Source organism: Odocoileus virginianus, chromosome 3, assembly GCF_023699985.2.
Source record: "Odocoileus virginianus isolate 20LAN1187 ecotype Illinois chromosome 3, Ovbor_1.2, whole genome shotgun sequence".
Taxonomy (NCBI): Eukaryota; Metazoa; Chordata; class Mammalia; order Artiodactyla; family Cervidae; genus Odocoileus; species Odocoileus virginianus.
Genome location: NC_069676.1, coordinates 50,440,437 through 50,457,364, shown reverse-complemented (window position 1 = coordinate 50,457,364; position 16,928 = coordinate 50,440,437). Strand labels below are relative to the sequence as shown.

Sequence of the window (16,928 nt, the reverse complement as noted above, 5' to 3'; positions counted from 1 at the left end):
TAAGAGGTTTAACCAGAGGATCACCACGGTCCCTCCTGCTCTCCGTTTCCACTATCTTGACACTCACATTAAATAACAATGGCTGGCAGGCAGCCCAGCAACATCCTTCCTTTCCAAGATGGAGAGACAAGAGCTTCCTGGGTTAAGGGAAAGGTCTCCAGAGTCAGGAGCAAGGGTTCAAATCCTTGCTGACTAGCAATGGGCAAGCTATTTAACATCTTTGAGCATCAGCCGCCCCCTATGTAAAAGAGAGAGAATCCATCTGTACCTCATAGGGTGGTTGTGAGAAGCTGAGCAGATTCCATGTGAAGTGCTAGTATATAAATATGTATTCAATAAACAACCGCCACTATTATTGTTGCTGTTGCTAGTAAAAACATTATCATCATTATTATTATGAGATTTTTATTCAATTTAATTCAGCTAAGGTATAAAAAGCAGTGCTTGAGAAGAGACCAGGACTTGCAACAAAGACCTGCAGCCTAATCCTTGCCTTCAAAGTACTTAGGAAGTGTAAATGGGTAAAAGACAGGACTGTAACAACAACAACAACAACAAAACCATAATGCAAAAATATCCACTAAGATAAGCAGATAAATACTGGCAAAGTCAGAGCTGCAGACAGAATGTTTGCCCTCCTCACCACTACATTAGTAACTAATCCCCAGTGTGATAGCATTTGGGGTGGAGCCTGTGGGAAGTAATTATGAGCTTAGAGTCTTGAGCATAGAATCCTTTTTTTAAAGTCTTTATTAAATTTGTTACAATGTTGCTTCTGTTTTAACTTTTGTTTTTTAGGCCAGGAGGCATGTGGGATCTTAGCTCCCCAACCAGGGATCAAACCCACACCTCCTGCACTGAAAGGTGAAGTCTTAACTACTGGACCTCGAGGGAAGTCCCTCTGTAGAGTTTCTACACAAGTTGCCAAGGAGACTAGCTCACCCTACCCATTTTGCCTTGTAAGGACACAGCCAGAAGATAGCCATCTATGAACCAGAAAGCAGGCCTCACCAGACACCAAATCTGCCACCACCCAGATCCTGGACTTTCCAATATCCAGAACTGTGAGAAACAGATTTCTGTTGTTTATAAGCCACCCAGTCTATGGTATTCCATCACAGCAGCCAGAACATAAGGCATCAGGAAAAATGCCATCCAATGTGGGAACAGGGTAGGGGGAGGATCAGGCCAGTTATAGGGATAATACTTTACATTTGTGTGGCAGCTGTAATTTACCTTCTCATACATGAAGTAGTCAGGACAGGTGATTTATGAGCACTTTACAAAAGAACTAGAGCTCAGAGAGACCAAGTACTTTCCCAGGTCACACAGTCAACTATGTGGTAGAGCAAGCCTTGAAACGAAGGTATCTCTGTCAGTCTAGTGTTCTGGTCCCCATACTGCTATCTCAGTTCAGTTCAGTCGCGCAGTCATGTCCGACTCTCTGCGACCCCATGGACTGCAGCACTACAGGCTTCCCTGTCATTCACCAACTCTCAGAGCTTACTCAAACTCACGTCCATCAAGTCAGTGATGCCATCCAACCATCTCATCCTCTGTCATCCCCTTCTCCTCCCACCTTCAATCTTTCCCAGCATCAGGGTCTTTTCCAATGAGTCAGTTCTTCACCATCAGATGGCTGAAGTATTGGAGCTTCAGCTATCTCAGTGAGAGATGCTATTGGCATGGCCCTGAAAGAAAATGTGGGACTTGTCCCAGACCAACTCATCAGGGTCCAAGCATGGGCAGAACAGCCTGGGAGGAGAAGCAGTCTCACTGCGGGGACGTCATGCATGTGCATACGTGTGCATCTTCCAATGTCAGTAGGTGCCAGAGCAACTATTCACTCACTCATTCACTCATTTCAAAGCAAAGAGTTCTGAGCACACCACTTCCTAACTGGGATATGTAACAAATCCTAGTGGGGAGGGGAGTGGCCTCTACCATCTGCTGACTATTCCTGATCTTTCAGCCTTTAACCCCATCACCTTCATGTGAACAGAAGTACTGGCATGGAATTTGCTCTTAAAGAAAAGAAACTGAAGAATGCAAGCTAGCTCAAAAGCCTCAGGTTCTCTTTTAGCACACACCTGAGACAGTTCAAGCAAATTTTTAAGAGTTAAGTAGGAGGATATTCATGTAGCCAAGCATGGAGTTACACTAGCAAACTGCCCTGTCTCTCCAAAATGTATACCCCCTCCCCATGCAAATCTCCATGAACTAAATAAAAATGGCCACAGCTCCAAGGTCACAAAGCCAACTTTTCTTTCCAAGTTAACCACTCTTTAAAAAGACCTTATGCAAAAAAAAAAGGGGGGGGGGGGGCCACATCAAAGAATTTACTTTTTTGAAACAAGGTAACGTCCACACAAAATATATGAGAGACAACAAAATACTGCTTTAAAAAAAAAAGACTAGTGTCAAGTGGTGGTTGGATTTTTTTTTTTTTTTCCATTTCACATTAAGGAAGGATGACCAAAGGGTTTCAGATACTAACATTTCAAATCAGTGATGCAAGGAGAAAGTCAAAAGGCAAGGTAAGGGAGTACAGAATCAAAGTCAAGGGTGAGAGAAACAGGAAAACAGATCTCAATTTGAAAAGAAGAAGCAAAGTCTAGTGATTAGAGTGATCTTGACCAGCTGCATGTTCCTTGCTGTGGGCACGATGAACAGCACACAGTGTGAGCTGCAGTTTGAGAAGGGACAAAGGCCATGTGGGCAGCAAGCATGGAAGGAAGGATCAGAATGAAGCTCCTGGCTTCTGAGATCCCTTGCAACCCTAGGGTGTTCCAGCAAAGAGTAACCAGCACATATCCACAGTACCATGGAAACATTAAAACACTTTATTCAGGACACTAGTAAAGTCACTTACCTCCTGAAGCTGAGACTCTTTCTTCTTGGAAGACAAATTCAAGTGCTTTTCTAAGATGCCACAATACTTCTCTGTCTCCTTGTCATACTTCTTTTTGGCCTCCTGGCAAAAAAAAAGAGGAAAGGAAAAAGAAAAAAGAAAAATAAGATGTTCCAGGAATGGAAGCAACCCGGGTCAGACTTTTACTGTTCATCTTCATGGGTTCATCATTCCCTTAGACCCAGAAATGTGGCAGACCACCCAGCTCCTACTCTTCCAATAATGCCCATGAAACCAAACAACCACACATCAATATCCTGAAAGTTTTAAGGGTCTACCATAGAGGACTCACTACAATACCAGAAATGAGGTAAATGCCAGTATTTCAAAGTGGCAGAGTCAGGACTCCACCTTCTAAAAACTTCAGTTGTAAGATAGAAATTTTTAGTTAATAACTCACAAGGATGTTCAAAGCCAAAGGAAGAAGGAAAGTTATCTGTAAAGCTAATCCCCAAACAGTAAGGTGTAAGTACACCTTAAAGGGGACAAGTCCAAACTAATGGTAGATCAAGCTTTAACCATGTTCAAAAAGCAATGTTTAATTTGGAGATCTAAACATCCTTGATGCAATAATATCACATGTGGGTCTTCAAGGTAAGGAATAATTCAAAACCAAGAAGATGTTATCTTCCCAGATGTGTTCACGGCAGCAGCATTTATAATAACAAAAAAAAAAGCAACAGTAACAGTGCTGCCTAAGAATAGAATCTGGGATAATTAAAATATGAGGCAATCATTAAACATAACTTAGAAGGCTAGCTAGTGATATGGAAGGATGCTCACAATGTAATAAAAAGTAATGACAGCATGATACAAACGTGTTGCATCCTACAATGTGTCTACCTACAGACAAACATTAGGTGGGAAGATATTTCAGTGAAAATACTTGAGATAGGAAATGGGATAATGAGTGATGTTTTCCTCCATTAGGGAGATGTCTATTATCCTATATGATTGCTTTCAAAATAAAAAATATACATGTACAAAAAAGATCTTCACGACCCAGATAATCACAATGGTGTGATCACTCACCTAGAGCCAGACATCATGGAATGTGAAGTCAAGTGGGCCTTAGGAAGCATCACTATGAACAAAGCTAGTGGATGTGATGGAATTCCAGTTGAGCTATTTGAAATCCTGAAAGATGATGCTGTGAAAGTGCTGCACTCAATATGCCAGCAAATTTGGAAAACTCAGCAGTGGCCACAGGACTGGAAAAGGTCAGTTTTCATTCCAGTCCCTAAGAAAGGCAATCCCAAAGAATGCTCAAACTACCGTACAATTGCACTCATCTCACATGCTAGTAAAGTAATGCTCAAAATTCTCCAAGCCAGGCTTCAGCAATACATGAACCGAGAACTTCCAGATGTTCAAGCTGGTTTTAGAAAAGGCAGAGTAACCAGAGATCAAGTTGCCAATATTCACTGGATCATTGAAAAAGCGAGAGAGTTCCAGAAAAACATCTATTTCTGCTTTATTGACTACACCAAAGCCTTCGACTGTGTGGATCACAATAAACTGTGGGAAATGCTGAAAGAGATGGGAATAGCAGACCACCTGACCTGCCTCTTGAGAAACCTGTATGCAGGTCAGGAAGCAACAGTTAGAACTGGGCATGGAACAATAGACTGGTTCCAAATAGGAAAAGGAGTACATCAAAGCTGTATTTTGTCACCCAGCTTATTTAACTTATATGCAGAGTACATCATGAGAAACGCTGGGCTGGAAGAAGCACAAGCTGGAATCAAGATTGCTGGGAGAAATATCAACAACCTCAGATATGCAGATGACACCACCCTTATGGCAGAGAGTGAAGAGGAACTAAAATGCCTCTTGATGAAAGTGAAAGAGGAGAGTGAAAAAGTTGGCTTAAAGCTTAACATTCAGAAAACTAAGATCATGGTATCTGGTCCCATCACCTCATGGGAAATAGATGGGTAGACAGTGGAAACAGTGTCAGACTTTATTTTTTGGGGTTCCAAAAATCATTGCAGATGGTGACTGCAGCCATGAAATTAAAAGACGCTTACTCTTAGAAGGACAGAGATGACCAACCTAGACGGCGTATTAAAAAGCAGAGACATTACTTTACCAACAAAGGTCCGTCTGGTCAAGGCTATGGTTTTTCCAGTGGTCATGTATGGATGTGAGAGTTGGACTGTGAAGAAAGCTGAGCGCCGAAAAATTGATGCTTTTGAACTGTAGTGTTGGAGAAGACTCTTGAGAGTCCCTTGGACTGCAAGGAGATCCAACCAGTCCATCCTAAAGGAGATCAGTCCTGGGTGTTCATTGGAGGACTGATGCTGAAGCTGAAACTCCAGTATTTTGGCCACCTCATGCGAAGAGTTGACTCATTGGAAAAGACCCTGATGCTGGGAGGGATTGGGGGCAGGAGGAGAAGGGGACGACAGAGGATGAGATGGCTAGATGGCATCACCAACTCGATGGGCATGAGTTTGAGTAAACTCCGGGAGCTGGTGATGGACAGGGAGGCCTGGCGGGCTGCGATTCATGGGGTCGCAAAGAGTCAGGCATGACTGAGCGACTGAACTGAACTGAAACACTGTATTAGCTCTCCCAAAGTCACTGAGTTTCTATTCCCTATTTTACAGATAAGAAAACTCAGATGCAGGAGGTTAACTTCTGTAAAAAGTTCCAGAGAGTGACAGAGCTGGAGTCTGAGCCCAAGACAAGCTGCTTTTAAGCCCACACCTGGACATACTGTCGTAGGTGGTTTCTCTTCCCTCCACATTTCAGTGGAGATGGCAGGCAAGGGGGCTGGAGGAAGGTCCACCGTGGCCTAATAAAAAGGATCAAATGCACTAACTGGGTGCATCATTCCTGCTTTTGACTTTCGGGGATTCCACGGGAGATATTTTTCTGCAACTTCAAGGCTTATAGGAGGAGAAAAAAATTTGTTGCCAGATAAGGAAGCTGAGACCCCTCTTCATTTAATGATGATGTAATGAGCAAGCACTCTGTGTAAGGATCCTTCAGGCACTGGAAATACAAGGCAGAAAAGGCCCCACCCTCATGGTAGAGGTGTTCAAGCAGAAGGAGAAACACAATTCACCAGTAAACAAACAGCATGATTTCAGACTGCCACAGGTCCCTGAAGGAGACAGGGTGTAGTCCCAAAGATTCTTGCAGACAAATGTTCTGGAGAGGCCTCCCTAGGGAGGGGAAGTATGATCAAAGATCTGCTCACCTAGTGAGGGGGAGGGGACTGATGAATGCAGATGGGCAGAACACCCAGAGCCTAAGCGTGAAGGACACACCAAGAAACCATCACCTGAAGCGCTGACAAGCACCCTTGGCATCAGAACACCATTTATCTGGTCAACACCAAGACTCTAAGCCTCACAAAATGGGCAGAATCATCATTTACCCATTTGAGCTGGCAAGTGTCCATGTCTACAAATCTGAATTTTGTTTGAAAACCTTACATACATGAAAAAAACATGCAGAAGCAAGTAGAGACAAAGCCAGAGGACACATCACTCCTTCAAACAAGGAAAGGTACAGACAAAACACTTGAGTCAATGCTTTTCCTTCATAGAAATCTAGTGACTTGGAGCTGCAATTCCAACTCTAATTAATACTCCTTCAGCCCTTTCATCAGCCTTGTCAGCAACCCCCCAAAGAGAACCCTGTGCCAGCACAGTCCAGCTGACCAGAGGTGAGAAGAGGCCTGGGAACATGAGTCACTGACATTCTGTGACTTTCTGGCAACTTGAGCCTCCACATTCCATGCTCAAGAGGACAGCCAGAACTCAAGGGAACAGGAAGCAGTTCCTGTCCTGAGAAAACAGCAACAAGATCTCTGGGGGCATAACTCCACTAAGATTGAGATAATGTTCTTTAGACAGGAAGGTAGTAAGACTCCCTCACTCAGGTACCAAGATGCTATTCACTGACTTCCAGAGGGTACACAATATTTGGCAAAATGGATCCAAGACAGAGTTAGGATCCTGGTAATGATTCCCAACTCTGTACAAACCACTGTCCCTCCAGGACTCAGTTCCCTGATCTATAAATTAAGGATGACTAGCCCAGATAATGCCTCCAGTTTTCCCTTTCAGCTCAGAGACTAACAAAAAAGCATTAAGAACACCCACCCCATTGTAGGACTGTCAGGAATAAATGAGATAAGTCATATCCAGTGCTTGGCAGAGCACGTGGCACATGGAAAGTGCTTGATAGAATTCCGTGCTGATGATGGTGGTGGCAGTCAGGGTAGTGGCAGTGATGATGAGGTCCAGCATCTAAACCTACCTCCTTCTTATCAAAGCAGCACTCGCTTTCCATGTCCCACATCCCAGGAAGGAAACCCTTCACCAGCACCCACCGCAATGTGCAAGATCATATGCTTATTTACACCATTCTGTACAGGGCCTTTCTCCCGGCATGCCACAAGCAAGGCAACTACATCTGCATTTTATTTTCCACCAAACAGCAAAGTGGAGCACAGTGCCAGGCATGCAGCAGGCTCTCATCGTATCTTATGAATGAACTGTGCATTGGAACAGAAGAGCTAATACCAAATGACCTTATGACAGCATTCTGAGCACTTTATAGGGGTTCACTGATTTCTTCTTCATAATAACTCTGTAAGGCGAGCACTATCATGATCCCCATTTCTCAGTTTAGGAAAAAGAAGGTCAGTAATCGACCCATGTTTACATGTGAACAGCACAAACGGGATTTGGGCTCGAGCAGTCCCACTTTGAACCACCTTCTCTGACGTCTATTGTAGTTTCACTGGAGAACCCAGCTTTGGCTCTAAGAAAAATCAACTCCCCCAAACTCAGGTATCTAAAAGTAAGGCCATGGCTAAGCCAAGCGCATACGATCTGCCCTACCCCAAAGCAGCCATATTAGCACAAGAATGCTCCTCCTCATAACCTTCACTCCCTGCCACCACCCCCAGCACTCTAACTTCTGCTTCTTCAAGTAGCAACAGGTTGTTATAGCAACCAAACTGGCACCAGAGTTGGGAGGAGGATGGGTAATTTAAGCATCACACGGGCAGAGCTGGGAAACTTCCACTTGGCCGCTACAGAGAACTTCCTGGCTCTGAGGTATCCCTGAATTTGCTCCCTCACGGCCTAGTAGAGGGACTGTTGTTTCTTTGTGTTCTTGTAAGTGTACATAATTCTGTGACATACATGTACAGTGTGGAGGTGGGGATGAGGAACAGATATATAGAAAAAAATAAATAACAAAGGGGGAGGTATGGGAAATCATCCCCAATTTCACCACATGGTTCTTTGACAAGAATGAGAGAGGAGAGTGTGTGTGAGGAGAAACATGTTTTGGTGAGTGACTGTTTTCTACAAATTTTTTTATTCTTGTGTTTCTCACCGTCTATAGCTCTCTGAAAAGGACCTGCTCCTGTCATGACCATCACTGACATCAGCCCAAAAGAAGCGTGCTCAGACTCCCCCTCCTCCTCCATGGTAACCATGGCAATCCCCAAAGCTGCACCGAGGGAAGAGGCCAGAGTGAGAGGCATCTGTGCTTGGCAATTGGAGAAGTGACTACTGGAAAGATGACTCAATACATGGGTCTGCTCTGCCTCTGCCGCAAAGCTCTTTAGGACCCTCCAGAGCCACTTCCGTGTTGGTAGGACAGGGAGGCAGAGGCCCCAGGGCCACAAAAGAGAAGGTGCTCATGGGGTCTGCATCAGTGAGAGCTCAGGGAGGGGCACTCAGCATTTTCCCATCTGTCCCTGGGCCTGTTCAAAGGCTTGGACAAAAGCTTAGCAGGATAAGACTTCCTTTAAATTATACATTCCTGAACGTATATGATACAATACCAATGAGCTCCAATTTCTTCATAAATGAAAACTGTTAAATTGGATGGGAAGTGCTGGAAAACTGGAAGAAAAATCTTGGCCACGGTCCTTCCTTCAAATTAGGGTCGTCCATCCCTCTGAATAACGGTGACTGACCAGAACGTCTCTTTCACGCCCTAATCATATTCATTTTCAGAAAGCAGATGCACTTAGTTGGGGGTTGAAGAGACCACCCCTAGTTATACTTCAGCTCTGTTTTTCCTACCTACAAGTAGGCACCTCTCAAGGCCATTTCACAACTGAGTAAAATCCACACGGTCTCAACAAGAGGGTGACATTGTCCAAGATCCCCTGCAGGTGGCGCAAGGGGCTGCAAGCCAAATGACTTCAGTTCCGTTAAAAAAAAAAAAAAAAAAAGGGAAGAAAACCTTGAAAATCCTTTTGCTTTCATTGATTCCAACGAAAACATCTTGCCCATAGGTGGCCTCTAACACTCTACTGAAGGTCAACCTGGCTAGGGCTGTCTAGTGATTTATCAGAGGGCAGGAAACCCAGGAGAATCCACTTTTAAAAAAATGAGTAAGGTTAGAATCAGCCAAGTTTCAGCGACCATCTTTCCAGATCAGTGGTAACAAATGCTGACCTCTGGGTTGAAGCAGTCCCACTTTCTGACTTGCACAGCATGCAATATATATTTTTTAATTATGTGCCCCAATTTTTTAAAGCCAGGAAATTTCACATAAAACATTGACTTTTCAGTTTCTCTTGAAAAAATGCAAAGATCTAACAACAAAGGGCTCAATTTCACACACAGTAAAAATGGGCTAAGAAGAGGGTCCTCACATACATAGGTGCCTATTTGCAACCCCTGTCCTAGGCCTCAGTCCTGGACCTCTGCAAACAATACAATTCCATAGTGTCCAAACACACAGGTAACTACTCATGCAAAGGAGGCACGGTTTCCACCTCTGGATGATTTATGAACTAGCACAACACAATTAGATATCAAAACACTACAATGACTGATCTGAGGTTGACCTCTCTGTCTTATTTCAGACACTAGGTGTTGTATTTTCCAGACCTCCTGTCCTGAAATCCAAGAAGGCTTGCAAAATTCTCACCTTGGCAGCCCCAATCTGCTCCTTTCGAAACTTCTCCAAGGGAGTGATGAGCACTTCACTGGCATTCTCAATCTGGAGAGGAAAAGCAGAGGGGTGAGGCAGGGGGGCACAGAAGCAGTATCTCAGTAAAGAAGCAAAGCAGTTCCAGCACAAAAAACTACCCCATGCCTCAGTATAAAATCTGAGTTAGCACAATGGTGCCTGCATCACCTCTTCATAACACTTGAACCAACAGCATGCGAAATCAAAATTTAGTCATCGGTTCAAAATACAGTATTCATCCTATGCATGAGTAAGATAGATTCTTTAAAAATAAAAATGAGAACCTTTAAAAATGTAAGCAACCACACTTAAGGCAGAGCAGAACTGGTGACAGAGTAGGGTCTAAATTTCAAGCATCAGTGGACATCTTCTTGTAAATGCTCATTCAGCCAAGTTATATTTAAGTAGATATATTCAACCCTAAGGCTATGTTAAAACTCCCTGCAAAAAAATCCCACCTTTCGTGACATAAAAACCACCCAAGACTGATTCTATGTAGCCCTCCCTACCAGTTCTGGACTGGGATCAGGACACTTGTGCTTCCTGGCTGCCTATCAACTTCATCTCACTGTACTCACCCCCTCAGGTCCTGCCCTCCAACCACAGTGTCACCTGAAAGTGAAAGTCGCTCAGTCATGTCCGACTCTTTGCGACACCATAGACTGTAATAGTCCATGGAATTCTTCAGGCCAGAATACTAGAGTGGGTAGCCTTTCCCTTCTCCAGGGGATTGTCCCAACCCAGGGACTGAAACCAGGTCTCCCGCATTGCAGGTAGATTCTTTACCAGCTGAGCCACAAGGGAAGCCCAAGAATACTGGAGTGGGTAGACTATCCCTTCTTCAGTGGATCTTCCCGACCCAGGAATCAAACTGGAGTCTCCTGCAGTACAGGTAAATTGTTTACCAACTGAGCTATCAGGGAAGCCTTATTGTCACCTGAAGGCACCTCAAATGGACCAAACCTTCCCCACTTCCAAAACTCTGCATTTGGTTGTTCTTTTAGATGTTCTGTTTCCAAATTCTTGTGTGGACAACTCATTACTTCTTGCAATTCAGTTTTCAGCTTAAATATTACCTCTTCAGGGAGGCTTTCTCTACTGCCAAAGTAATCCAAAGAAACTTCCCACCACTTGACCAAGCATTTTCTTCAGAAGATGTAGACTAGCTAAAATTCTCTATTTCACCATTACAATATACGCACATACACGGCACTCATAAATGCTCACTTGTCCACCACCATCTCCAAAACACAGAAGAGTGCTGAAACAAAGGAATACTCAAACGTTTTCAACAATAAATAAATGAATGAATTGATTCTTGGTTGGCTGCCAACTGTGTGACCATGGGCAAAACATTTAACCTCTCTAGGCTCTAATTTCCTCATCTGCAAAATAAGTGGGGTGAACTGTTTCAGCTCTAAGATTCTATATTCTTTTCTAAGGCAGCACGATATTTTACAATCTTTCCTTTTAAGTCATTCACTGCTCACTCGTCACTCAACTAATTATTTCAGGAATCTCATCACAACAAAGCATTATTTTTCTAAATCACATGCCTATCCACTGCAATGAAACTAACAGAGTAAATGCCAGAAGCCATAGATGGAGACAGCAAAGAACTAACTAGACAATGTGAAGGGGAGAAGGTGGCAGGTCTCCAAATTGATTGCCGTTTGCCTTTTTCTCACTTTTGAGAGCATTTCTGTTAGAATATTTTAACTCTAGAGTACTGCAATACTGTCTAACTTGCTTGATTTATACTGTCATTTGGCTCACTTATTCATCTTTTCCATAAATCAAGTATAAATCTCAAACACAATGGTGCTCAGAGCCCCTAAGTCAGTGGTTCTAAATGTTAACTGAAAGCAAGGCTCACCTGAGGAATTTTTAAAATTCCCAGTCTCCAGGCCAGGCTCCAGACCAATAAATCAGACTCTGTACCTCATTCCACGCATCAGTATCTTTTAAACTCCCCAAGTTGTTCCAATGGGCCTCCGTGGGGAGAATCCAGCCCTCACTAGATGCTAAATACACAAAAGCCCTAACTTCCCACATGGGAATCAGGACGCCCAAGTCCTTGTCCCAGTACCTGCTACTGCAAGCTATCAGTCTTCAGGACACCTCACTTTTCTTATCTGTCAAATAAGGGGCTGTACACAGTAAGGAAAAAGGTCCATATGGGTCTAAGATTCTATGACTATATAATTTCCACTCAGTTCCAAACACTAAGCTAATATGGGAACACAGTAACCCCTTCTTCACCCTTTAAAAACTCATACTTCCAATGGGACACAGATATATGCAGTGACTATCAAGACACTCCACAAGCAGAGTAAGAGGCAGGAACTGGACGTTCAGAAAATACAAAGGATGGCCAGGAAGGCTTCCCAAGGAAGGTACAGCTTTACCAGGCTAAGTTGAACTGAAAACAAAATTATCACAAGGGAAGGAGGTTAGGGAAGGGGCTTGCGATGGCCAGATACTCATATGCAGACAGCAGAAACTAGATTCACTGACATTAATAATAAAATTGCAGAGGCAAGCTGAAAAGTATAATCCAGTCATTATTCCCTTACCCCAGACCATAGCAATCTGCAGAGTATTCATCATGATTTGCTTGCCACACACCCCCCCCCACCCCCAAATAACAACTCCGCCAAGAACCAGACTCAAAGAATCACTTCCCTTTCTGAGGCACTAGCACGTGCACACACACACAAGCTTTGCTCTGCTTCCACCCACCACCCTCCTGATTCTGGCTCAAGAACCCAGCAGGGAGCAATCAAGGCAAACAGTGCCTCTCTCTACAGAGCTGAGAGTGACAGACTTCTGCTCTGGTTGAAGTTTTAAAGAAACACCTGCTTCTTTGATATCACTCACACTTGGGTTTGAATCCAGACTGTGCCACTTATTAACTGGGTGATTTTGGTCATATTACTTTACAGATGTAAATCTCAGTATCTTCATCTGGACAATGGAGATGATAAAGGTCCCACTTCATAGAGTCATCATGAGAGTTAAAATAGAAAATGCATGCCTACATAATGTCTTGGTAGAGCTTGTGAACTGAACTGCATCCCCTCCAAAATTCACATATTGAAGCCCTACTGCTGCTAAGTCGCTTCAGTCGTGTCCAACCCTGTGTGACCCCATAGACGGCAGCCCACCAGGCTCCCCCGTCCCTGGGATTCTCCAGGCAAGGACACTGGAGTGGGCTGCCATTTCCTTCTCCAATTTGTGAAAGTGAAAGTGAAGTCACTCAGTCGTGTCCGACTCTTAGCGACCCCATGGACTGCAGCCCACCAGGCTCCTCCGTCCATGGGATTTTCCAGGCAAGAGTACTGGAGTGGGGTGCCATTGCCTTCTCCTATTGAAGCCCTAACCCCTATTAAATTAAACAAGGAGGCCATTAGACTGAGGTGGCTTTAATGCCTTAGCAGCCATTACATAAGCAAACTAAAACCCAAGGCTTTAAGTCCCTCAAGGTGAAGAAACTAAAATCTAAGAAAATGAAACCAATCACAAACAACTAGACTTTTCCAATCAAGGAAACCACTTAAGCTATAGCCAATCAAATAATTTCCTTCCTGTGCTTCCACATCTGCTATATAAAAGTCTCTGCCCTGTCTCCTTTCGATGGGGTGCTCCTAACCATTTATGAGGTGGTTCCACCCAATTTGAACCAATTTTTGTTCAAATAAACTAAAAAATTTAACAAGCCTCAGTTTATCAATGCTCACAATGTAATAGTACTGATTAAAAATTTTAGAGATGGAGTCTTGGAGATAATTAGGTCATGAGAATAGACTCCTCATTATGGGATTAATGACCTTGTTAGAAGAGGCAGGAGAGCTTCCCCGACCTTTCTCTGCACTGTGAGGAAACAGCAAGGAGGAAGGAGGTGGCTGTCTACAAGCCAGGAAGAGGGCCCTCACCAGGAACCAAATCAGCCAGCAACTTAATCTTGGACTACCAGTCTCCACAACTGTGAAAAATAAATGTTTGTTGTTTAAGCTACTCAGTCTGTGGAAATTTGTTATGGCAACCTGAGCAGACTAAGGCAGTACTTAGTCCTGAAACGACTGACTGTCAGTATGGGAAGAGAAACCAATGCGCATTTGATGACTCTCCTCTGAGGCACTGCTGCCTAGAGACAAGCCCACCTGGGGACAAAGCAGCACGCAGCTTCACTCCTAATATCTTAGGAATAAGACAGGGAGGCCCACAAGAGCTTCTTGTGAACGCAAAATCCCTCATCTGTGAATGCTGAACAACATCAGAACAAACCCTCATACAAAAGATATCTCTTAGAAACCTGGAGATCGGTGTTTGATTCTTGAATTTGCATACTGCCTCTCTTTGAAAAGCTTCTTATAGTTCCTATCATTTACTAAGTACCCATTGACTGGGTGCCTACCAACATGGCAGGCACTGTGTTAGGTGCCTGAGAATTAACAAAAGAGAGCTCTTAGATGAGTTTAGTAAGGTGAGGAGAAAGGGAGCAGGGCAGGGCACCTTCATTCCCATTCTGCCAATAAGGGATCTGAGTTAAATTCAAAAGATTTATTCCATCTAAAAGCTAAGTAATTCAAATGATCCACCCTAAATCATATACTTTATATACATACATATATATACACACACCTTATAGTGAATCTTTAGGAGGGTAAGTATGTGGTTCTAAGTTACGCATGGTAAACCTTTAATATTTACAAAAGGCTTCAAAACCTAGCAAGGATGAGAAGATGAGATCTGCTCATGAGCCCAGAGTACTCAAGTGGCAGAGCCTAGACTCAACCCCATTCTTCTGATAAGAAACCCTGTGCTCCCTCAATGATCACACTGTCCATGACCAAGGGCAACCCAGCCATACTCACCATTCGTATCCGTTCATCTTCAAGATTCCTGAGGACAGTGGCAAACTCCTGTAAAGACCTTGCTGGAAAATAGAAAGGGGTCGTGAGGTGGAAGTAGAGTGAAAGGCCCTTGGAGACCCTTCCAGATACAGCTATTATGTTACGGACTAAAATCCCTTGGCGTGTGCAGAAGCCTAAAGACAACTCTTCCCAAGGCTCCCCTTGTCTTTTCATCACTAACCATTAAGGATGACCCCAAAATGCAGGATAATCCCCTGGGAACTCAAGCTGGGGAAGGGTTTCCTTCAAGGAAAAGGCCTGCATGTTCCTGAGAGTCCCCAGGACTGATGGGATGCTGGCCAGCTCCAGGCTGGATGGGGTAGAGTTCTTCTCAGGAGTTCAAGGATTTCCTGCCCAGGATTCAACCCCTGCAACCTTTGTTGTGGGGCTGCGTCAGAACCCAACCTTTTCTTTGCACCAGAGTTAAACAAACAATGCCGCTGGCATTGGAAGCCACCTCTCTGCCTTGGGTTCCTCCTCTCTGAATCCTCAAGCCCTTTATTATTGCAACACAGTTGGCAGCGTAGCAGTAAGACGTAGACAGTCTCTTTCATTGAAATTATTCCAAACGCAACAAGCATTGCATACAATAGCCCTAAGGATATTGGAGACATTCATGTATTGTTGGGAAAAGCATTCACATTTTCAGGCATTACAACAATGATATGTTTTCACTGCTCTCAGCTGTCTCCCAATTCCCCCTGCTCATCCCCAGATTCTGATGCTCTGTAAGCCAACAGGGACTCCATAAGCATTTAGTGACTTAATTAATTCAGTGTAACTCGCTCAACTCCTGCTCACTGAATGGAGTCAACCAATACACCCAATGGAAGAATACGGTGCAAAGACTAGGATCTGGCAAAGACAGGTGTCTTGACATTGCAAATCCTCTGTGCTGAGTGTTGCCCACAAAAGATGGACAGGAGACGGTAAAGGGAGACACAACACAGTGAGGTAATAAATGAGAACCTCCACCTGTTGCTAAGGAAAATGCAAGGGGTAGGTGGGGGTGGGGGAGCGGTGGGCAGTGAATAATGCAGACCCCCAGCTTCTCTCCACATCCAAAGGCAATGACAGCTACACAGCCCCAGCCAACTGCTGCCAGGGCAGAACGAGAGGTCGGCTGCTCAGGCTCCCCAATTTTTAAAGAAGCTGAAAAACTGGAACTTGACACAAATTCAATTTATACGGTAATTCAGTTTTTAAAAAATGAGTGTCCAAGAAAATATGTCTGCATTAGGACCTCTGATCTAGCTCTTCTCCCGTCTCCCCATGTTCTACTTTTGCTCTAATCCTAAGGTACCACGTTTGGAATTGGGGGAAGAACGTCATGAAGCCAGCCAGAAGCAGCATGCCTAGTGGAAGGTGGAGACAGGAGACCCACTGCAAACCTTCCCGTGCTCTCCTACAGGCCGGGGGGGGGGGGGGGGGGGGGGGGGGGGCCAATCCCAGAACTCCGAGGAAAAGCCCAGGAGAGCCCCAGGACCCCTGATCCTCACTTCACTCTGCTGAGTCTACTCTTAATATCGACTTAATTTATGACACTTACATACTCGCTGTTCCAGGGGAAAGACCCAGTGAGGATGATGAAAGTGTGGTGAACAGTGCACTTTTTACATTCTTACATGTGGTTGTGACTTACCTATACACATTTCATCATCTGTTTCTGCGTCTCCTATGCACTGAAATTTAAATTCATTTAAGGAGTCTGCAAATTTCCGCTTCGCTGAAGACAAATCTAGCAACAACAAAAAAAAAGAGTAAAAAATGTGAATTACTGAAATAAATCTGCTTTCCTATTTACTGCACTTTTTAGTCCTTGTACTACAAAAAGCAGCTAGATCTGTTCCTGAGTCCATCTCAGAGCACAAAATAATGTAAATTCAAAACAGTAAGTAACTGTTTATAACAGGAAATAGCTGCTTCACAAGTCAGTACTTTTGCTACATTTGCTTTAAGGAGTCTGGCCCCCTCTCCCTTAATTCCTCAAGCTACACAGAGAGTCCTGCCATCCCCACTTGATACACATGGGAATCCACTTGCCTAAGAATGTCGGGGTCAGAGCCCACATTAGGATCTGTTCAGCCCTGCTCTGTCACTGACCCTCCACATGGTCAGTGAAGCTGCCCCCATGTCAGACT

The 16,928-nt window shown here is 44.1% G+C and overlaps 1 protein-coding gene across 14 annotated transcripts in view; it reads right to left on the bottom strand.

The window, feature by feature from the left end:
* ARHGAP26 (Rho GTPase activating protein 26) overlaps positions 1 to 16,928 on the bottom strand; it is a 548,614-nt gene that overhangs the window by 323,754 nt on the left and 207,932 nt on the right. For all 14 annotated transcript variants that reach the window (XR_011486887.1, XM_070465556.1, XM_070465553.1 and 11 more), the window contains 4 exons: positions 16,430 to 16,525; positions 14,749 to 14,810; positions 9,830 to 9,901; positions 2,873 to 2,974 (listed from right to left, as the gene is read on the bottom strand). Coding sequence is in view for 13 of the 14 variants with exons in the window: in XM_070465556.1 (XP_070321657.1) it covers positions 2,873 to 2,974; positions 9,830 to 9,901; positions 14,749 to 14,810; positions 16,430 to 16,525 (332 nt within the window). In the remaining variant the exon portion in view is untranslated. The remainder of the gene's footprint in view (positions 1 to 2,872; positions 2,975 to 9,829; positions 9,902 to 14,748; positions 14,811 to 16,429; positions 16,526 to 16,928) is intronic.